Source organism: Folsomia candida, unplaced genomic scaffold, assembly GCF_002217175.1.
Source record: "Folsomia candida strain VU population unplaced genomic scaffold, ASM221717v1 Fcan01_Sc015, whole genome shotgun sequence".
Lineage (NCBI taxonomy): Eukaryota > Metazoa > Arthropoda > Collembola > Entomobryomorpha > Isotomidae > Folsomia > Folsomia candida.
Genome location: NW_019091207.1, coordinates 2,874,796 through 2,898,739, shown reverse-complemented (window position 1 = coordinate 2,898,739; position 23,944 = coordinate 2,874,796). Strand labels below are relative to the sequence as shown.

The 23,944-nt window shown below is 34.4% G+C and overlaps 1 protein-coding gene across 3 annotated transcripts in view; it reads right to left on the bottom strand.

Annotated features, from left to right (window-relative positions):
* The window catches only part of LOC110856380 (neuroligin-2), a 257,446-nt gene that overhangs the window by 50,010 nt on the left and 183,492 nt on the right, over nt 1-23,944 (bottom strand). For 2 of the 3 annotated variants that reach the window (XM_035856892.1, XM_022104865.2), the window contains 4 exons: nt 18,102-18,418; nt 15,623-16,431; nt 15,052-15,174; nt 8,210-8,348 (listed from right to left, as the gene is read on the bottom strand). In XM_035856892.1, the coding sequence (XP_035712785.1) occupies nt 8,210-8,348; nt 15,052-15,174; nt 15,623-15,961 (601 nt within the window). In that variant the 5' untranslated portion in view covers nt 15,962-16,431; nt 18,102-18,418. The remainder of the gene's footprint in view (nt 1-8,209; nt 8,349-15,051; nt 15,175-15,622; nt 16,432-18,101; nt 18,419-23,944) is intronic. The other variant, XM_035856893.1, reaches the window with a different exon arrangement.

Here is a 23,944-nt window from a genome sequence, read left to right as displayed (position 1 = left end):
ATCCGAATCTTTCGGCTGATAAAATACCCAACCGAATCCGAATCTTTGGCTGATAAAATATCCAACCGAATCCGAATCTTCGGCTGATAAAATATCCAACCGAATCCGAATCTTTGGCTGATAAAATATCCAAACGAATCCGAATCTTTCGGCTGATAAAATATCCAAACGAATCCGAATCTTCGGCTGATAAAATATCCAACCGAATCCGAATCTTCGGCTGATAAAATATCCAACCGAATCCGAATCTTCGGCTGATAAAATATCCAACCGAATCCGAATCTTTGGCTGATAAAATATCCAAACGAATACGAATCTTTCGGCTGATAAAATATCCAACCGAATCCGAATCTTCGGCTGATAAAATATCCAACCGAATCCGAATCTTCGGCTGATAAAATATCCAACCGAATCCGAATCTTCGGCTGATAAAATACCCAACCGAATCCGAATCTTTGGCTGATAAAATATCCAAACGAATCCGAATCTTTCGGCTGATAAAATATCCAACCGAATCCGAATCTTCGGCTGATAAAATATCCAACCGAATCCGAATCTTCGGCTGATAAAATATCCAACCGAATCCGAATCTTCGGCTGATAAAATACCCAACCGAATCCGAATCTTTGGCTGATAAAATATCCAAACGAATCCGAATCTTTCGGCTGATAAAATATCCAACCGAATCCGAATCTTCGGCTGATAAAATATCCAACCGAATCCGAATCTTTGGCTGATAAAATATCCAACCGAATCCGAATCTTTCGGCTGATAAAATATCCAACCGAATCCGAATCTTCGGCTGATAAAATATCCAACCGAATCCGAATCTTCGGCTGATAAAATACCCAACCGAATCCGAATCTTTGGCTGATAAAATATCCAAACGAATCCGAATCTTTCGGCTGATAAAATATCCAACCGAATCCGAATCTTTGGCTGATAAAATATCCAACCGAATCCGAATCTTCGGCTGATAAAATATCCAACCGAATCCGAATTTTTGCTGATAAAATATCCAACCGAATCCGAATCTTCGGCTGATAAAATATCCAACCGAATCCGAATCTTTGGCTGATAAAATATCCAACCGAATCCGAATCTTCGGCTGATAAAATATCCAACCGAATCCGAATCTTCGGCTGATAAAATATCCAACCGAATCCGAATCTTTGGCTGATAAAATATCCAACCGAATCCAATATTTCGGTTTAAAAAATATCCACCCGGACCGAATCCGAATTTTTCGGTTGGAAAAATATTCAAACCGAATGATTCGGATTCGGTTGGGATAAATAATTTGGCCGAAAGTAGGAAAACCGACTCAACTCTGGCATTGAGTAAAAACCTAAATCTTCTCCCATCCTCTTTTCAAAGGGAGGGAATGGACGTCTTAATTTTTTGGAGAAAAGAGAAGCTGATTTTAAAGGTGGGTCTAAATTTGGAGTATATGGATGAGAAAAAAATCCTCTCAGAGAAAGTGTGTCTGTTGGCCTGTCTGCTTTCACTCGAACAATTTATTAGTATTGTATCTGTAGCTTTGTGTCAGAGAGAATAAGAGAGACTTGTGAAGAGGCAGAGTTGCGGAGGGAAAGTTTGTGAAGTTTATGAGGATGCCAGGGTTCCAAAATAACGGAGTTTATTTAAATAATCTAGTAATTAAATATAGCATTTATATGATTTAGAAGTTTTTTACTTGGCGTTAGACATTACCAAATTTACGAAATTAGTATAGTTTTTAGTATTTAGTATTTGTCGGTGATAGGTTTGCTTAATATAAGTTTATGAACAGGGTTCCAAAAACAATTTGTCATTTTTTAAATCTGGTAATTAAGTATAACCTTACTTGAATGTAGAATTTTTATTATTTGTCGTTAAAGTTTAAAATTAGTGTAGTTTTGGGAAATTCTGATTTTTCCGTGGTTTGCGATAAGTTTGTTTAGTATAAGTTTATGACGCCATGCTTCCAAAAATCACTATTTATTAATTTGCAGATCTGATAATTAAATCGAGCTTCTATATGATTTATGTAGAAGTTTTTTGTTTGTCTCAAAATTAGTGCAATTTTGGATAAATTTTATTATTTTGGCAGAATTTTTATTAGAACAGTTCAAGTCTGTATTTTTGTAATCAATATTATTATTGTTAACCTTTTTGCAATTACATAAACTGTATGGGTTCTGTCAAAAACATTTTTAAAAAATTGCAAAATGTTTCTTATTTATGGCCGTGATAATTGAAATCTAAAAATATTCTGTACCATCTTGTTCTAAAATTAGTTGTAAATCGGATTTTTTTAAGCATTTCCTTGCTGCTTGTCCCATTGATTTTTGACAGTTTAAGCATTTAAGTTTGTGCCAATCATTGCCCTCTTCGGAAGAAGTAGGTTTATAGCATGCACAATTTGTAACTTGGTACCATGTTGGAGACTTACATATAAATAGTTTTCTACCGCTTTTGTCTGGCACCCTGTATCAATACACACTTTTCCGAAAAGGCGGACGAGAAAGTGGGCCAAAACTATATAGGAAAGGAAGGATCCGAAAAAAATATAAAAAATATAAAAGATGAAAAACCCACTCACCACATTTTCATCCCCATTTGTCATGTTCATCCATCTCTCTCCTATTCTCTCTCCCTCTCAGAAAAAAAGCCAAAGTGGAATTAAAGTGAATTGAAATATTCACCATTCTATTCTCTCTTCACTTTTCACTCCATACGAGAAGTTGAAGTTGGATGAACTGATAAATTCCTAAAAAATAAATTGAGCCTTCCCGCCGCCAAATATGTAAATAAATAAAAGTACAGCCCGGATGGCATCGACGAATCCAATCCAATCGGACAAACAGAAGAAAGTGAAAGCAAATAAGTGCAAACAAATCGAGACGGGTGAAAGTTGGGAGCAGACAGGAAATGAAGAAACGAGGACATACATAGAAGGCTAACTAAATACACTCTTAGAAAGTGGGGAGAACATTGTTACCGGTGTGGGAGTGTGGATTTAGTAACATTTTTGGGGTGAGATGGATTTAATTGAAGCACGAGTAATTTTTTATTACCAAGCGTGTTTGTTAATACGTGTATTTTAACTAGATTTTTTTGCAATCGATCTTTACTGTGTTACCGGAGCACATTTTACCGATCGGTAATGATAATTTGGTAGCATTTTTAGATTGAGGTGGATTTACTTTAAGTTTAAGTAATCTTTTGTTATCAAGCATTTTTGGTCATATTTTAGCAAAAAATGATCTCCATTGTTACCGGTAGCCTGCTACCAATTTACCAATCTTGTTAGTTACCGTGTTACCAATGTACCCATCTTATTACTAATTTGATAATTTGAGTTGTAATACGTTAAGCCAGTTATAAACTAATTCTAAGCACGATATTTCTCAAATTTTGTTATTTCCAATTGGTAACAAATTGTTACAAGAGATTTTTAACCTCCCGGTAAAAATACGAACACTACCAAATAATAAATGTAAGTATTCCCTCCTTTTTTACCGTGTGCAGGGCAAGCACATGCATACCTAGTACCAAACCAACCTTTCATTTCACTCTCGCCTCAGCTACTCATTCATTTTATTTTTCTTTACAATTTATTATGAAGACCTTTCAATCCGTCCGTCCGAAAACGAAGGGAAGAAGAAGAAAAGTGTACAAAAAACGTAAACCTGACTCGTCTCAGAATACGAAAAAAAGCAAAATGACAGAGTAAAATGTAGCACGTGAGAAAAAATCGTGCCTCATTTCCTTCCACTCCACGGGAGAAAGTACTTTTTAAAAGACCTAAAAAAATCGACATGCTTTTCGTCACCATAATTTTTATAAAAATGTTTGAAATTTACATTCTACGCAAAAAATGTGGCTTGATATTATACAAATTTATTCTTGGAATGGAAAATTGAAATATGTAGGTACGTAAATATTGAGACAAGTCACACAGTGCTATGTAACTTTGTAAAACCTGCAAAATCAGTAAATTTACATGTAACTTTTACAAAATTTTACAAATATTTTGAAGGAAAATAAGCTAACAAATTTTTATAAACTTACTCAGATCAAGGGAATCGTTATCTTGTGTTACGAACTTTTGTAAAATTATTTTACAAATTGCTAAATTATCTCAATAAACGTCAATTTTTTAAATTTCTCTGCGCATTTTGTTACATATTTTTTGGAAACTTTAACAATACAATTTTATTTTATTAATTTTAAATATTTGTCACATTTAGCTAATGAAACTAATTATACTAACTAATTTATTTTATTAACTAATTTTACATTTCGTATAAAACAGAAATACGCAATTTTCTACCTCTTTTATCAATAACGATTACTTGAAATTCAAAATTATTGTAATAGACGTTGAATCTTTTAAGGTATTTTGTTAATTTCTGGGAAAAACTTAGCAATACAATTTTATTTTGAATGATACATTTAACTGAAATGTTGACCTACTTACTTAGCAAATTGGCATGTTTTTATTTAGCAGCATTATTTCGCAAACTATGTACTACGTGAATATTTATGTAAATGGATTTGCGGATGATGCCACCCGATCAATCGTACCCCATCAATCGCACCCCGGCTAACGCACCCCACCATTGCCACCCCTAGGATGATGCCACCCCCGATCATTCGCACCCGAGCAATCGCACTCCTGTAGATGCCACCCCTTATCAATCGCACCCCTAGGAGTATCCCACCCCCGATTTTGTGGGATTTTGACAAATTTTCGGGCACAAATAAATGAGTGTAAATATACGATATGTTGCTGAATTTATTGGGGTTATAAAACAATGCTAGGATTATCTCATGAGTGAGATTTTGAGTTACCGTCATCGTTTTTAAATAATGGACACAATCCTAAGAATTCATGAAGGATTTACACATTAATCCTATTACTAGTAAAAATAAAGCTGAACTGATAAATTTGTAAACCTAATTGTTTATATTTTGACGATTGAATTTTTGCTGAGATTTATTTTCGTTGATATTGACTTATGTGTTTCAAATTTTACGGAGATTTAATTTTTTATAGATTTTTTGTCGAAATATTAATTTAATTTATTAAGCCTGACGATATATGAATAAATTACACGCCTTAGGGAAGCATTAAGAAAGTAATATGTACATACATACATACACGTTTGCTTTATTTTTACTAGTAGCATAACATTTCCAGCACTCGATATACCTGACCAAGTTCCAAAAATCTCTCAAGGCAGCTACCTCCAGGAGGAAATTGGATCAGACACACATTTTCCTCTCTATCTTTCCTCCGCTTTGAGCTGCTCAGTGGCAGCGGATTATTGGAAGAAAGATGGAAATCTGGCCAAGAAAATGGATGGAAATGGAGAGAAAGCGGATTATCGGGAGAGATTTTCTCTTCCAAAACCGGATGACAAACTTTCAACCGTGTTTTCCCCACCGGGAGAGGAAAGAGCAGGCAAAAGCTGTTCTTTCTCCGCCGAGATCCAATGCCCGCGGAAGCCGTGGGGACATCGGGGGACATTAACATTGTAGGATAGGGGTGTATATAATATGGGCGGAAGTTCTGGGTTGATTTGCATAATGGTGTTTTGCATAAGGGTCATATTGTATAATTTTTATTGACCAAACACATTTCCACTTATACGAAATTTTTACATAATTTGATATCGCATAATTTTATACTGTTCGAAATCTGGTAGTAATCAAGCAGGTATTGATTTCTCGGTATTAAAATTGCTACCGGTTTGGTATAAAAGTTATGCTGGATCATAAACTTTCGTACTAAATACACGAAACAAATGAAAAATAAGATTATGCAAAAATTCAAATTATTCAAAAATACAAATTATGCGAAATTGTAGTTTTATATAATTTGTAATTAGACAAATTCCCTTTATGCGAGATGGGTATTATGCAAAATAAATTATGTAAATCAACCGGAGACCTGGGCGGATGAGGGGACATTGTCCCCTTGTCCCAACGTTTCCGCGGCGACTGCTCCGCTATCTCAGCTCCGGCTTAGCCGACGGACTATCTCTTTTTCAGTCGCGTAAATGTATGCATGGTTGCTTGCTTGGTTGGTTGGTTGGTGGTGGCTGGCTACTAAGCTAAGCCATACTTACATACTTTGCAGATAAGCCAAACTCCTAAATTTACTGGGGACATGACAACCAATATATACTCGGATAGAGGAGAAGAGAAGTGGAGAGTCGATGCACAAAATTACGTGATTTCATTTCACTTCCCTCCTTCCTTGGAATCGAATCGAAACGAATTTTAGTTTTGGATAACAAATTTTTCGTGCAGATTTTTTTTTCTCTGGATAGTTTTATAGAAAGTTTGCATGGAAGAAGGGTTGCTATAAAGTGGGGTTTTTTAGCCATTTTTTATCTCACGGATTTGATATTTTATGAAATATTGCAACTGCATGTGTAAATATTTCATTGATAGGGGTATATATTTTTAATGAATTTAGGGTTTATGGAAATTGACTTATTTTTGTAAATTCTCACGCCGTAAACCAAATTATTAAATAACTATAAGCGCTAAATTTTGTACAGGTTTCTAAAATACCCTGTGAGTTTGAAAGGGCAGAATATTTCATATTTATCAGAACTGCGGTTAAAATCCCATTTCCACCGTTAAATCAAACTTAATTAGCTTATTTTTTTTTAATATGAACTAATTGTCAGTATCTATTACCAAACAGTAAAAAAAATACTGAAAAAATGCATTAAATTTTAACCGCATAATATTATTTACTTATTTATCGAAGCACTCTGTCTATCTGTCCCCTTAATAATTTTAACAATCTCAACTTTCCCCACTTTCCTCTAAACTTATACACACTTTCCACTACACTCCACTTTCTCCAACTCTCGATGCAACGAACAACGTCGTCGATGGTACAAAACTCGATTTTCTATAAACTACTCACATCTCGTGTGCTCACTTTAGTTCAGAATATTTCATACAATTCTGTACAAGAATGTAGTTAAAAATCCGACCAACTTAACTTAATTTTTGAAAATTATCAACTACTTTGTCACTATTTATTACCCAACGGTAAAAAAACAATACAGTAAAAATCCACGCATTAAATTTAAAGCAAATCATACTATTTTAACGAGCCCTGTCTCTCTATCTGCCCCTCAATTTCAGGTAAATTTACTAGTTCATTTGTCAACATTTATTACCCCGCGGTAAAGAAATACAGTAAAAATTCACATTTTGAATTCCTTTAAAACGCATAATATTCTGCAGCATGTCTATCCCCGCAATAACTTTCGCTGTCTCAACTTTCCCCCAAACTAATACACACTTTCCCCTCCACTCAACTTTCTCCAAACTCCCGATGCAACAAACATTGGCGTCGTCGATTGTGGAAAATTCGATTTTCTATAAACTTCCCGTGTCCCGTGTGGTGCTGCTCACTTTAGTTGAGTTTAGTTTCGTATTAGATTGTAGGCTACGGATTGTTACCTCGACGAGATTTATATGCCGGGCAGGCAGGCAGGATCTCTCCTCTACTTTCTCCTATGATACGAACGAGACTACTCATTCGTTACCAGGACCGGAGGCCATCCTAAATCCTAATCCCATCCATTACCGGGCACAAATTTGTGGGCATATTACTTACATCGAAATTAATGTAAAATCTCTCTACGCGACACTAGGGACACGATGGGGACAGAATTATTATTAAAATGTGTCACGAGGAGGGAACACTAAAAATTTTGGGTGAAATTGGCACAATAAGTTGGGAGGAATTTAAAAATTGTATGTAATTTTGAACATTTTATGTTGGTTGTTTTTACCAATTTTATGTTTTATGGAATTTTTACCAATTTTAAATTTTGTGTAATTTTTACCCATTTTAAATTTTGTCATTTTTTTATCAACATTAAAGTGTATGCATTTTTTACCAATTTGATTCCAGTTTTACCAATTTTAAATTTTATGTAGTTTTTACCAATTTTATATCATGTTTACACATTTTGTGCCATTCTGAGCACAATTTATAGTTCGCACTTTTACAAGTTATGAGCAAAGATTTCCACGAAATAAAAAGTTTTCTAGTGAAAATAATCCCACTGATTTCGAAATTACTACTACGCTGGTAACAATTCCTCCATCTTCATACATAATAAGTCCAATACGCCGTCATATTTTCATCAATTTTTTATGCCACAATTATTAAGAGTGTACTTACCAATTGGGGAGAAGATGTTAAGGTAGAGACAGTCTTCGGATTGGTTGCGGAGGTAGGGTTCAACTCTCCGGAGGTACTCCAAGTACCCCTTGGGCATTTCTCTGAGTGCCGCGGATTCGTTCCGGATATCCGGGAAGATCTAATGGAAAATATTCTAATTTTAGACTAGATTTTTTTCTCAAATTTTCAGAATTTAATATGTCAAATGGAAATTGAAAACAGTTCCTTCCTACAAATTTACACACTCGTATTTCACTTATTACGTGTTCAGTAACCCGTCCAAAGGTTAAGCTCGTTTGGGCTAATGTAAAATCCAGCGCCAAGTTCAAATGGTAACGCACACACACACGCCACTACAAAATTCTTGTTTGGATTAAACAAGAAGCTGAACGCGGTTGAATATCACGTGGTATTGAAAACCAATCATGAACCGAATTGAGCATTGAGCCCGTTCAATATGAAGTCATTTTCACCACAGCTTTTAGTGAACGAGTGGTTTGATAATAAAGTATCTGTAGCCGGCGTTACTTTTCCAGCTACTTTGTATCCGTGTAAAGTTTTCAAGCGTGGACATACTTAAAATGAGGCACGATAACCACAATCTCACGTCATGATGGGACAAAAATAAAAAACTCAAGGTTAAAAACACGCTTAAAATTAGTTTGTATCAAAATTATCCAATCCTCTACACTCAAAATAAGGTAGTAATGAATCATTACCATGCGGAATGACTATGTGGCTCTACCACGTCGGTTACGATTTGTCGTAGAAACGGTAACAATAAGTTCAGGGAAATTCAAATTTAATACACAATTGTATTAACTTGCTTAATATTTGGTAATGAATTTGAATTTCCCTGAAATTATTATTACCATTTCTACGACAAATCGTACCCGACGTGGTAGAGCCACATAGTCATTCCTAGTGGTCTCAACGGTTCTCGGTTCTCATAGAACCGAACCGGAACCGATGGCTCGGTTCGGTTCCGGTTTATACGGAGAACCGAACCGAACCGAAACTTTTATTACCGGTTCGGTTCCGGTTCCAAGTCTTTGAGAACCGAACCGAACCGGCCGGTTCGGGTTGAACCGAACTTCATACACAAATACATTAGCGAAGTTAATCATATTTTCGAAAAAGTTTTACGAATTTCCCGAAATACACATAGTTTCCAAAATGAAATTTTGACGTGGCCCCACTGCCAAAGTTCCCAAAATGAAACTTTGACTTGGTCACACCCCCAATGTTTCCAAAACCAAATTTTGACTTGATGACACGCCCAAAGTTCCCAAAATGAAACTTTTATTTGGTCACACCCCCAATGTTTCCAAAACGAAATTTTGACCTGGTTACATCTCCAATGTTTCCAAAACCAAATTTTGACTTGATGACACCTCCAAAGTTTCCAAAATGAAATTTTCACCCCCAAAGTTTCCTAAACGAAATTTTTACCCCCAAAAGTTTCTAAAATGAAATCTTTACTTGGTCACACCCCAAAGTTTCCAAAATGAAATTTTGACTTGGTTACACCCCCAATGTTTCCAAAATGAAATTTTTACTTGGTTACACCCCCAATGTTTCCAAAATGAAATTTTTACTTGGTCACACCCCCAATGTTTCCAAAATGAAATTTTGACTTGGTTGCACCCCAAACTTGGAATTGTTTTCTAACTTCAATAATATATACATAAGTGGTTTTGCTGTTGATATGTATTAGAATTTGCTTGTTTAAATACAGATAAGTTATTGGCTTATATGTGAAATTTCATCAGAAACACGTCAATTAGCATTGTTTGTTGTTTATTGCATATTAATAACACTACCGGTTTGACCCGAACCGCCGGTTCGGTTCCAACTAAAAAAAGTTCGGTTCTGTTTCGGTTCTTCAATTCTGGTTCTCGGTTCTAAACCGGTTCTTCCAAGAACCGAACCGAACCGCACCGTTGAGACCATTAGTCATTCCGCATGGTAATGATTCGTTACTACCTTATTTTGAGTGTATGTACATATAAATTTATTACAAAATTTATTGTATATAGAAAAATATTACAACCAACCTATTCCAAATTTAGATACACACTTTCTCAATATTTATCCTTTTTTCGGCGTCCAAATCTGACTTTTCTAATATTGAACGCGTTACAAAAATAAGTACAGTTACAGCTGAACAGATGAAAACAAGTTTACGGTCGGTATTTTATGAATTTTTTGGGCAAATGTCCAAATGATATGGACATAGATATGTAAATAGTCAAGAAACATAATCAAGTAATATAGGAATTACAGAATAAAAAAAATAATTAAAAATACAAATTCCAAAGTTTCCTCAAAATTAGGCCATCAAAATCAGCAATCTATTTCAATCTAGGAACTTTCAAATTGTACTTAATTTTATTTTAGGCGTCCAAATCTGATTTCTTTCAAACTCAATCCGTTCACATGTTCAGAACGTGTTAAAGACAAGCTATATTTATTTTTGTCCCGAGATTTGTCATCCTTTAAGCTAATTTTCTTTAAAATGTTTTATAAACTTTTGTAAAAATTTGTAAGTTTGCAGAATTTACGATGTTACTAAACAAACTGCGTGAATTTGCTCAATATTTACTGGAGCAAATTTGAATTTATTGCTGTTATTAATTTTATTATTGAAATTAAGTATTTTTACGGTTTTCGAGATTTGTCATCCTTTAGATTCCTTAGGCTAATTTTACTTCAAAATTATTGTAAACTTTTGTAAAAGTTTGTAAGTTTGCGGAATTTATGGATTTTATAAAGTTACCAAGGAGTGCGTGAATTGGCTCAATATTTATCACCAGAACGGGAGCAAATTTGCATTTACTTTAATTGTACTGTTGAAATTATTTTACATTTTTTTCGTTGTTTTTAACCTGTTACGCCATCAAGATAATTTGAAATGTAATCTAATTTGAAATCGGCGTCCAAATCCGACTTATCCAAATTTTGAAAGCATTGCAAAATCAGTTGAAGAAATTAAAACAAATTCCCGATCGGCATTTTTTGAATTAGTGTCCAAATGGTATGGACATAATTACGATATGAAAATATCACATAACGAAATTTTGGGTTATCTGGTTGGTAATGAATTATCATCCGAGTACATACTATGAGCGGCCTGTAAAAATTGGCATATACAAATCCACATGAAAAAAATCTGCATAAATTGTCGCACGGATTTCGCAGCGTAAACTTCATTATCGTCAACTTCGCAAATTCACACGACACCACCACACTGGCCAAGCAGCAGCAACATGATGTCATTCGTACATTTTATTCTCCTCTGGCCAGACTGTGTCAAATAATAACTGGCCTGGAATGGCTGGTGTGAGGTTGATCTTTCACCTCTCTCACCACCGGATGGGAGGGTGACGACAATACAACGACAGTGTACAATTTATGCATGAAACCCATGTATGTATGTATATAAGAATTAGGTTAAGATTATGTATTTTGTTAAGAAAAAAGGGGATAAAGAAATGGTTGAGTAAATGAGGGGAGGATGATGATGGGATTATTATGTTCTGGACTTCGAAAGGGGAAAGAAATAAAGAGAAGAGAATTTGTCACGTTTACCAACCACCAAAAAATGAATTGATTTCGCACTGCTTTATTTTTGGAATCGACATTATAACGAATCGATTGATACACACATAAATCTGCATAGTTTATGCACAATAATTCACACATACATAATTGCATACCTGGCCTATGCTCACAATATCTAAAGGACATCTAGTTTAATTGACTTCTCTCAAGTTGTCATAAAATTTATTTTCGGTGTCGAAATCCGACATTTTCAAATTCGATCTGTCCACATGTTAAGCAAGTGTTGAAGGCAAGCTACTTACATATATTTTTTATTCTGAGATTTGTCATCCTTTTAGCAAAAAAAGAGACTCCATTCCTCCAAAAATCGTACCCGTTTAATCTCCCCCAGTGTTCTAATTAGACATATTACCACCACCGCCATAAGCAGCAGGAGGAAGAGGACGAAGAGAGAGAAATGTGTGTGGGTGAAGTCAAGCTTGAAATTGGTAAATGGTTTTCTTTCTCATTTCCTAAACCAAACTTTCTCCTCCCACTTTCACCAACTCATTTTTGCCAACACATTTTTACCCGACGCTCTTAAAAAATGCGGAAAAAAATTCAGAAAACCGTTTTATTCAGTGCCTGGCAGAAAATTTTACTTTTCAGGGCTAATAACGAGTTATATTTGGGCATTATTTTGACCCGGTTTTGCCTTTATATTGAATAATGAGGCAGTTCACGCAGTCGTTGATAGCTTTGTAAATTTTACAAAATAATGTTAATGAAAATAAAAATAAATAATGTACACAAAATTTGTACGTTAATTTTGTCAAAATTTGTGTATAATTTTGTAAAAGTTTCCGGATTTTACTATGCTACCAGGAATTGGCTCAATATCTATTGAACGATATTAAAGTTAATTACATTGTTTTTCAAATTTGGTGAAACCAATGTTATTTTTTTATACCACATTTTTGTCATTTTTTAGTAATTTGTTTACTTTTCATTACGGATTGCAAATTAGTTAATATTTAATTACGTAACTACAGTTTATTTTGTTATTTACCACCTTGAGCACAATTTCTCTTAAGATTTTTACAGGAAAAAAACACCCATAAAATTTCTAATTCAAAGCCTAATTAATTTTTAAGAGTGTACTTTCCCCAAAATATGATCACCCCGACTTTTTTCTTGCCCACTTTTTTTCGCTCTCAGCCTCCATTCCCGAAATTACTCTTAATTGAATACCCGACGGATATAATTTATGTGCACTTGGAGAAAGTGAAAGTGAAAGTGAAAAGCGGACCACTTTTCACTTTCACTTTCAGCTGCGCTTCAAAAATGAGGAATTGGGTCCTTTTCCTTCCCTTCCCTTCCCTTACTCTCTCTCCTCTTCTTAATGACCTCAATTCTCTGAAAGGATTAAATTGATTGGAGCTGATTGCGAACATTCTTAAATACTCGCCATGTGCAGAGTGGCCGCGGAAGCCGTGGGGACATTAACATTGGCCGTACTCACAACAATGTCTTATTTCGTATCGCAACTCGGATTTAGCAATCTTGCCAAGATCAAAATATTTGACGGGATTCGCAAAATATGACTTCGCCAATCTCGAAAATTTACTAAAACACTTATTTTGATGTTGTGTCCATAAATTTCTGTAATTTCTTTAAGTGGTGATGGTGAGGATAAGCTTGCGAAATAATTTTGCGAAATAGGAACATGCCTAATCGCTGGGTAAATTGGCGAAAAAAATCATATGGTTTTCCAGCCAAATTTTTTACGAAATCTCGCAAATCTTCGCAAATCTAACTTCGCAAGTTATGTTCAATTTGCAAGATATGCGAAATATGCCAAGGTTGACGTGAGTATGCTAATTGTATGATAGAGAAGGGAGGGGTTTACATAACATGGGGAGATGATGGAGACATCGAACAACCACTGCGACATTGTCCCTCTGTCCCAACGCTTCCGTGGCCACTGTGTGAGCCGAAGACTCTTAAAGAAATTGGGGCTCTGGGATTTATTCCATTTTTTATAGACTAATTTCACTTTCACATACTGAAGAATTCGCAAGGGACTTCATAATCTACTTGATTATCCCGCCAATAAAGAGATTTAGCTAAGTTTCTAGGAGGTGATTGATTTTCGGGATTATGAACTATTTCACATTTTCGCGGGGTGGATTGGATAGATTGAACGCGGCAATTTGTCAATGTCCTGGTGTTATACTAACGGGTAATTAATGCAGGAGAAGGACGGTACATTTGGTAAATTTTAGATAATTTTTGGCGCGATCAATAAACTAAGTTTTCTTCGTAACGTTCCCTATGCTTGGTAACATTGTAAATTTTGTAAATTTACAAAATTTTAAAAACATTTCCAACAGAAATTAGCTCACATCTTTTGTAAACTTCCTCAGATCTTTTAAAAAGATGCCCTTGATTGATTTGGTGGCGGTTAAGTTTGCTGCCGATTGGGGACAAATTTTAGTTTCGCGGTAAACATATTAAACAAGTTTCTTATATTTAGTTACGTTATTACCATTTTGGTAAAATCACTACCTGCAAACAGATAACTATTGATTGGGAAAAATTAACGTGATGGAATTTCTGCCCGCCAAACACACGTGTTCACTTGATTAACATTGCGAGCGGGCTGAAATTCAAATCAAATCCGTCACGCTTAATCGTTTTCCAATCAATATCAGAGCAAATCAATGAACGAATTATGATAGGATTTTATTTTGTCAGACTAAAACCTCAGAATTTTTTTATGTATGAAAACTAAATACAATTTGACGAGGTTAGATTGGTTACACCGTAGTGGATACTGACACAATTTTGGTTGGTGTAAAGTAAAAAATTTGGTAACATTGTTATCAAAATAGAATGACAGAAATTTTTTCAGGAAATTTGTATTTTTTTCAGAAATTACGGAGGAAAGGATTTTTTTGTTAAAAAATTGTTTAAACAAATCTTTATTATTAGAGTTGTTAATAGAGGAAAGCTGTTATTTACGATTTGCGTGCGTTATACTAGGGAAATTCATACAGGCTTTGGTAATTTTGTAAAATCCGTAAATTCTGTAAACTTACAAACTTTTACAACTATTTCTTAGGAAAATTGGCTTACAATTTTTTATAAACTTGCTCAGATCAAGGACGTCTTTTAGTAAAAGTTCGTAAAATTATTTTTCGAAGAGTACGAATTTTAAAACTTTTCAAGGACTGCGTAAATTGCCTACGGCAATTAACGCAGATTAAGATTGCGTTTAATTTCATGTTAAGACTTACCTGGGGACAAACGGGTGATGGTTGAATCGTCGCTTTGACATCGTTCCACGGCACCGGCGTTTGTGTGGGGCTAAATCGATGAGATTTTATCGGCGGAGCGGCGTACGGTATGGACATGTAGATCTGTACAAAATTTTAAAAAATCAATAAATGAATTTATAAATTAATAAATAAATTTCTGCTACTCAATTGTACAAATTTTGCAAAGTTTTCATACAATGTGTTATTTATGTCGCTTTAATTCATATAACTTGCAAAGTTACAAGCGAATAATGTCAAGTGACATGGCTCAATATTTTATGAAAATTACAAAATTCTATTGTTATGCTTTTCACTTTAATTGCTATATACTAAATGCACTAAATGCATTAAATGAATTTCTGGTACTCAACTGTACAAATTTTGCAAAAATTTTCATAAAATTTTACTTTTACACTTTGATTTTAATTGATTTAACTTCCAAAGTAACAAGTGAATAATCTCAACATTGACATGACTTAATATTTTATAAAAATTTCAAAATTCTACTAACGTGAATTTCAGATTTCCAAATATTTTTCAAAATTCTCACCTCCACAATTTTATTTTTCAGGGGGAAATTCCGATTCCCGGAGTAATGCAGGTTTGAAAACAGGGTGACTGAAAGCCCCTGCACGCGCCCATACTTCGTCTCCACGATCCGCGATCTGGCCGCGGTCGAGGAGAAAGTCCAGGGTGACGAAGATGACGCTGACGTTCCTCCCCCTCGACCAAATCGGGACGTGTCCCCCATAAATCCGACCGTTTCATTGTTCCTCCCGTGCAAATGGGGACCTTCCAGTGGATCAAGGGGCGGGTGTGGCGAGTGGCTCGCGTATGGACACGTGGTCAGCCACACGACCACGAAACTCGACGTGAGTAAAGTCCTCATTTAACTGGGTTGATTTATTTATAAGGAGAATTTCATAGTTTTCAAAATTTTACGAATTTTTTTTTCGTTAAAAAAAGTCACATGGTGTTAAAGCTTACTTCTTATGATCACAAAATTTGATGTGATTAAAGTCCTCATGATTTATCGGGAGCATTTCATAGTTTTCAAAATTGTAAGAAATTTTTAGGTTGAGGCAATTGTAATTCTTGTGAAAAAGCAACCATACATCTTTTACGGCTTTATTAATAATTAATTTTCGCGAAATTCTCTACTGGCGTTTGATAAGTCAATTTATTTTAAAAATTCTGGATTTCATTCCATTTTTTAAAACTTTTACCACTTTCACTTATTGTATTGGAACAATTTTGTAGATTATGATTCCCACTCAGACACCAGGATCAGAAGATCTTTCCAATTTTTGGGTTATGTGATTCTATCAAATTCACGAACGACGCTGGAATAATCCATATCTGTGAAGAAAATACATACATAAAACGCCTTTAAATAACATACTTGAGTGCATTTAATATTTTTGGTAAAAAAATAAGACTTAAAATTTTTCATTTTTCGAAACTTCATAAAATTCCTGCCCTTTTATTTGCCTTGTTACCTTATAAACCTTAGAATTGCTTGTTATTAGCTCACCCTGCGTAGCATGAGAGCTATTGAATTCCTCTTGTCCGTCTGTCTGTCTGTCTGTCTGTCTGTCCGTCTGTCTGTTAATGAGTTTTTTGCATCAATTGATGCTAATTAGATAGGACCATGTCCATTTTTTAGGACATTGGTAGCACCATTGGTTCCAAACAAGCGATAACGCAAAATGGTGCCAAACAATTGAAAGAATTGACTCAATATGAACCAAAAGTGCAAACCAAACCAAAAGTGCCCTGCCGAGGGTCCAAAAAAGTCTAAATCATGTCAAAATTGTGTCATAATTTTCCCCATTTCGTCTGCACCAATGGTGCAAAATTGTTTGAAACTCATGCATCTATAGTAGGCTTATTCAGCACCTTTGGTGCAAAGTTATATCCAAATCATTATAACAGGGTGAGCTACTTCTAACGTTACTACGGTTTATTATTAATTGAAACGGTCTTCCTGACCGTTTAAATTAAAAAATTCGCATAATGGCGTTACATATTTCGCAAAAAGTAGCTACTTATGTGCATTTACATGTATGATACTCGATTATTTTGTTTTCAATTTATTAGCATTTTTATTGGTTTTGTGCTTAAAATTTCTCTCAAAATTGTTAAACAATCAGACCCACGAAAAGGTAAAATCTTCTTGAATAATATCCTACTTATTTTCAAAAACGGCGTTACGCATTTCACAAAACTATCTATCTTATCCCATTTTTAAGGTCTTTCTCCACCAGAAAATTTCCAAATTTTTTTTACACTCCTCAATTTTCTACACTCAAAATAAGGTAGTAATGAATCATTACCATGCGGAATGACTATGTGGCTCTACCACGTCGGTTACGATTTGTCGTAGAAATGGTAATAATAAGTTCAGGTAAATTCAAATTTAATACATAATGGTCATATTCATTTCCTTAATATTTGGTAATGAATTTGAATTTCCCTGAAATTATTACCATTTCTACAACAAATCGTAACCGATGTGGTAGAGCCACATAGTCATTCCGCATGGTAATAATTCATTACTACCTTATTTTGAGTGTACTTTATTCACGCCACTAAGAATTTTTGTCAGACAAAATTCATCTCTCCCATTGCAAAACTTTTTTTTCCGTTTTATATTTTTTTAAAAATAAAATTCGATTTTAAATGTCATTTTTTACTTCCCTTAAACACACAATATTATGTATCTCATCCTATTTTTGCCGTCGTCGGTCGTTCTGTCGCTTAAAATTCCTCAAAATTTCTAAACTTAACACAACTTTTTACTTCATTCATCCCACTGAAAATTTTTGTCAAACAAAATTCATCTCTCTCATTACAAAAGTTTTTTTTTTCGTTTTCTTTTTTTATCTGCAAAAATTCGATTTTAACTCCATTCGTTTTCTTTTCTTCTCTTAAAAAAACTTATGTAAACCTATTTCTTCACAATTTACCGCTCCACCGCTTATCTCGCGTGAACATCCATCCATCCTTTACCTAAATTTTGTACCTACCTGGTTGGTTTTTCCCGTCTTTCCTTACGTAACGTTTCGGTCTTCAATTTCCTCTCGGAATCCATTGTTCCCTCGTCTCTGGTGCTTTTTCAAGTTTTTTTCATATATTTTTTCGCCTGGTTTCGTGATCTATTTCAAATTCAGAATCCACCACGGTGAAGACTTGAGTGTATTTTACATCTCTCCGTGTTCAGTGAAAGTCCCAAGCGTTCCATAAATTGCAAATTCCTGTGCCATGAATTTATAGCATTCCCGACTCATCTCGAGGTTCGAATTCCTCCATTCCTCCATTGTTAGTTTGGGGAAGCATGTGTCTCCTGAAATCAGACAAATAAATGACACCATTATTACTACGAGGATGCCTTGTCTCCGGTACGAATCTCAGTCAGGTGGGCACTCTTAGAAATTGCGGGGTAGATTGGGGATACCCAGGGGTTGGGTTGGTAAATCTGATCTGACAATATCCGACGGATGGGATACGATCGGATTTTTTACCAGGTAGTTTGTTATAATATGGATCCGATCGATCAGACGGATCGGATATTGTCCGAATCGGGGATAATCCGGTCGGGTCGGATTCTCCGCATTACCAATCCTAATCCTACAGACGATGGTTAAATTTTTTTTGGAAACATTGAGACCATCTTTGGGCAATATTTAAGTGTTTCTTAGCAAATTAAAAATGAACGAAACTCTGTGGTACATAAGTACTACAGAGTTTTGTAAATTTTAAATTTTGCAGATTTTGAAGCCTTGGCTTTACATTTAAAATTAAATTGACTAAATTCTACGACGAGAACTAAAAATATGTGGGTTAAACAGATATGTATCTTTAATGAAAAGATACTGTTTCTTGATTGCATAATATTTTCAGTGAGTCAACTTTAAAATTTGGATCGTAATTGTTCGAAAATTTGTTAAATTTGAATTGGGGGTATTGATCCCATAATATTTTTATTAACTTTAGCAGTTGCTTCTTTTGCTAGCTAAAAAGATGGGTTTTTCAGCAAACTTTTCGAAATTGAGAATCTGATTTTTCTTTAAATTCACATTTCTACCGGATCGGTTTTTAATTATTCTTACCTATTTTGCAACACTGGACTAAATTTTTGTACATATTTGTCAGTGTTAGTAAAAAATTTACGCAATTTTATCCGCAAATCAAAAACTATATGGAAAATTTTTACGGAATATTTACACCCTATTTTTACGAGTGTGTACACAAAATGGAGAAAGCACTCTGCTCAGAAAACCACCTCCGTTTCCGAAATTCCTTTCTCTCTCTGTTTGTTCTTCTTCGTTTGCATGTCTCACGTTGCTATTATGAATGAAATGAATGAAATGAATGAGTGCCCGCATTTCGAGACGTGTCATCATTTTAGTTTGATCGTCCCTTTTCCTACACAAAATTGATACGCGATCCCGCGACCTCGTATAAAATATTCGGCTCAGATGCAGTGTCGTATATATCAGAAAAGGAGGGGCCCATATTGAAATTTTTAAAAAATATGGAAATTTTGTAAAAGATTAGGGATTCTTTTGCGCACGCAAAATGCCGTTGTGGAAAATTATAATTTGGTGCAAATTTAAAAACTAATAATCAAGTGACTTCGCGTTTTCATCGCACCTGTTCAAGAAATGATTATCATTCAAAAAATTAGTCATTCCGATTTCTGACTGAAGATTTCATTCACATTCAGTCATTTTCCTTCAAATTCATTTCACTTCACTTCATCTGACTTCATTTCTTATTTCGCCCTATGGAATAAGGATAAGGTGAAAAATGAAGGGGAAAAAATATCCAATCATTCAAAATTCACTAATTCATCCGAAATGACAGAAGCCATTGGTCAATTTCATTCAAACGACGGGAAATTCATTTTCATTCACTATCGTTCATTATCATAATCAGTCAAATGAATGAAAGTGAACAAGTATGGTTTTCATGTTATCACTAAGTTTCAGAGACTGCAATTCACTTAGAAAAAGACCAGCGATAGAAATATATTTTAAGTTTCTAAATACATGATAATTCGAATGTTTTCGAAATATTTTTTGCACTGCAAAATGCCGATAAGGAAAATTCTAATTTGCTGCAAAACACAAAAGTTAATGAGGTTATTTAAATTAGTTTTTACCATTAAGGTCTAGACTGCAATTCTCCTATTAAAATATGACAAGCGATAGAAATAAATTTTAGAACTTTTCTAAACACCTGATAATCAGAATATTCTTAAGTATTTTTGCACGTGCAAAATGCCGACTTGGAAAATCCTAATTTGATGCAAAATATCAATTTACCAGATGGCAATTTCCCTAAAGATGCAATGAGCGAATACTTAGAAATAGTGTACGCAAATATGTGAAAACCAAATATATATTTTGTTTCTTTAACTGGTCAACTTTTGAACAATAAAATGCCGAAATGGGAATTTTAATTTGTTCCCGAACGGAAAAATTTGTTAGATTTTGTTTATTTGAGTTTCTAGATACTGCAAAAATGCTCGAATGCATATTTAAAAATATGTTTTAAGACAAAACCTGAAAATCCAAAAGTTTCCAAAAATTTTTAGCTGCCAAAACTTTTACTAATCTACAGAAATACTGAGGCAATAATTCTCTCCGTTCTTGGTAACTTGTAAAATATATGATTTTTACAAAATAAAAAGGTACCCTTGATCTGAGTAACTTTTCAAAAATTGATACACTAATTTTCCCTCAAAATATTGTTAAAAGCTTGTAAGTTTCCAGAATTTAAGGATTTTACAATGTTACAAATGCCTGCGTGAATTGCCCTCAATTTTGTACACGCCATCATAAAAAAACTGGGTTGAACACGGTTTGCTAATACTCCCCGCATTGTGAGCACCTCATACTTACTTATCCCACATTTTATATCATACACCCGCCCCTGAAATTCGAAAATTTCTCCAATATTGAGATTCTATTTATACGCAAATATCATCGAGTTCACACAAGTACACCGAATATGTGAGAAAGGACAATGAAGCTCCGGCCGATATGATACGCCAGCCAGCCAAGACTTGAATTGTTTACTTGCGAAATTCAATAAAATACAAAGCGATCCAGTTTTCCATTTCAATTTCTATTCTTCCCTGCATAACGGGATATCGACACATTACACCCAGTGGCCGCGGAAGCGTGGGGACAGAGGGACAATGTCCCCATCGTTATTCGATGTCTCCATCATCTCCCCATGTTACACAAACCCCGCCCTCCCCTATCCTACAATGTTAACGTCCCCAGATGTCCCCACGGCATCCGCGGCCACTGATTTACACCTACCCACACACATCACATGAAAGAAAGTGGTCCGATTTACGCAATTGTATGTATGCGCAGTTATCGATGATCGAGAGAGACACGATGCAGGCAATACCGATCTGGTTACGGTTATTTGGTGAGAAATGAAATGAAAGGAGAGAGGAGAGAGAAAATAGACAAGAAAAAATATGCGAAATAGGCACAAAAAAGGGTATATTATAAACTGAGCAGAAAATTTATTCAATTTGGGATAGATATTTTGAAATTGGAAGTAGTATTTTGACACGTGGCATCAGTTTGAGAGAAAATATTTTGAGAGATTTTTGGCTCCTTGCTTGGTGTTCTGACCATGGAAAAAGTTCATCGTATCAAAAGTTTCATAGCAGAGCGATATACTCCCAAAGGCAAAAATTGTAGTAGAGATTAATTTTGTAAAATGAAAATTTCTGAAATTATTATACACACATTGCAAAAAAAAGCATTTAACAATTTCGATAAATTCAAAATTCCAAAGGTAAACATCAATTTAAAAAACAACAAATTGATAAATTTTGTAATTACTTGGGTTGTACATACTTATAAATAAATAATATATACGCAGAAAATTTGCAGTTTGTTGTAATAATAATTTTAATTTTTTTTGCGAATAAAGGTGACCTTGCATTTTATATATCACCGAATTGCACAGGGCATTGTGAGATTTGTGCAGATTTAGTGGAACTCGACAATCTCATAATTCCACCAGACTACACATAAAAAAATATTTTATTACGTTTGACGTAAACATACGCAAAAACTTATACATTGCCTTCTATCAATTCAGTTTTTGTTACCGATTTTTCCAATTTATTAATTTCCTCTTAAACGAAAAACTACACATTAACAACTTTGAACGTCGACAGTGAAAAAAACGAAGATTGGACCAATTTTGAATTAAAGTAGGTCACAATTTCATCCTTGGAAATTTCAAATTTTTTACTGGACATTCTTCTTTCGTATCCTACTTGATCTCATAACAAGCCAAGAAACATGACATTCCTCCCACTCGAACAAGGTCACTCGATCCCACGCCAAATGTGACATTGTTCAATTGACGTCGTGTCCACTACACGACTTTCACTTTCACTCCCTCCGGATTTTATTTTCTCCCTTTCACCCAGTTCGATTTCATTCCTCTTCAACCATGATCTCAATTTCACAGAAATCCGAGATTTTACACGTCAAGTGATTTCGACCCGTGATTTCGTTTCAACAATTTTTACAACATTTTTTTCCTGTCGGAGCGAAATCCCAACATTTTAGCGAGACGAGACGACACTTGTAAAGAAGTCGAACCTCATACCGCGACATCCACTTGATCGAAATCCTTACAAGTGCCACCAAGTGGCAGATTTTGATGCCTCTCGAATATCCATGACGTGTAGTAAGGCAATTCACGTCGTAACTCGTAACATCCGTAAATTTTGTGGAATAATTTTACAAAATGTCATATTCCGAATTTTAAAAAAACGCCCTTGATCTGAACAAGTCTACAAAATTTGTCAACTAATTTTGCTTTGAAATATTTATAAATTTTGTTAAAGTTTGAGAATTGATGTATTTTACAAAGTTACCAATGCCTGCGTGAATTGTCCAACATTTTGTAAATATTGAACCGCTAAACTGTTGAACAAGTAAAATGTCGATATGGAAGTCTTTATTTTTATTAGAATATAAAATTATTTAGATTTTTCGTCTGTTCTGAGATATTACAATTATTATGCTCAAATTCGACGAGAGATACAAGCAGTTTTTTTAACCAAGGCTTCTAATTACCTGAAAATCTTAAACAATTTGTACCGCTCAAAATTTTACGAATCTACCGAACTCAGATAATTTACGCAGTCATTGGTTTTAAGAAGAATACGTAAATATCTGAAAATCCAAGTATTTTGTAAATATTTTTTGAATGGTAAAATGCCGACGTGGAAATTTTAATTCATTGTTAGGCGTAAAAATTTGTTAGATTTCAACCTATTCCATCCTATACACTTCAAATACGGTGCGTCTCAAAATTAAAAAATAGTTTTGCGATCGGTCATAGCATTATCCAGTGCTTATATTTTTACAGTTTATTCCGCCAATAGTATTTAATGCTTGATAGAAACAGTAGCCAAATGGTATATACTCAAATGTGAAGAGGGACAAAAATATGTTATTAAATATTTAACGTTTTCAAAAATCTTAACGTTTTGAAAAAACCTGTAACGCCTAAAACTTTTATGAATCTACCGAAATTCAAAAGATCATAAATTCTAATAGTGAAACAATTCACGGAGTCATTGGTAACTTTGTAAAATCAGCAAATTTTACAAAATAGTTTTACAAATTTTTACAAAAATAAAGAAACACCATTTATCTGATGAAATTATTAAAAAATTGTAATCTAATTTTCCTCAGAAACATTTTTGTATAACTTTGTAAAGTTTGTACGTTTAAGGAATTACCGGATTTCGATATCTTATTAATTTTTTCGTTCAAAAACAAATCAAAATTTTTATATCGGCATTTTACAAAAC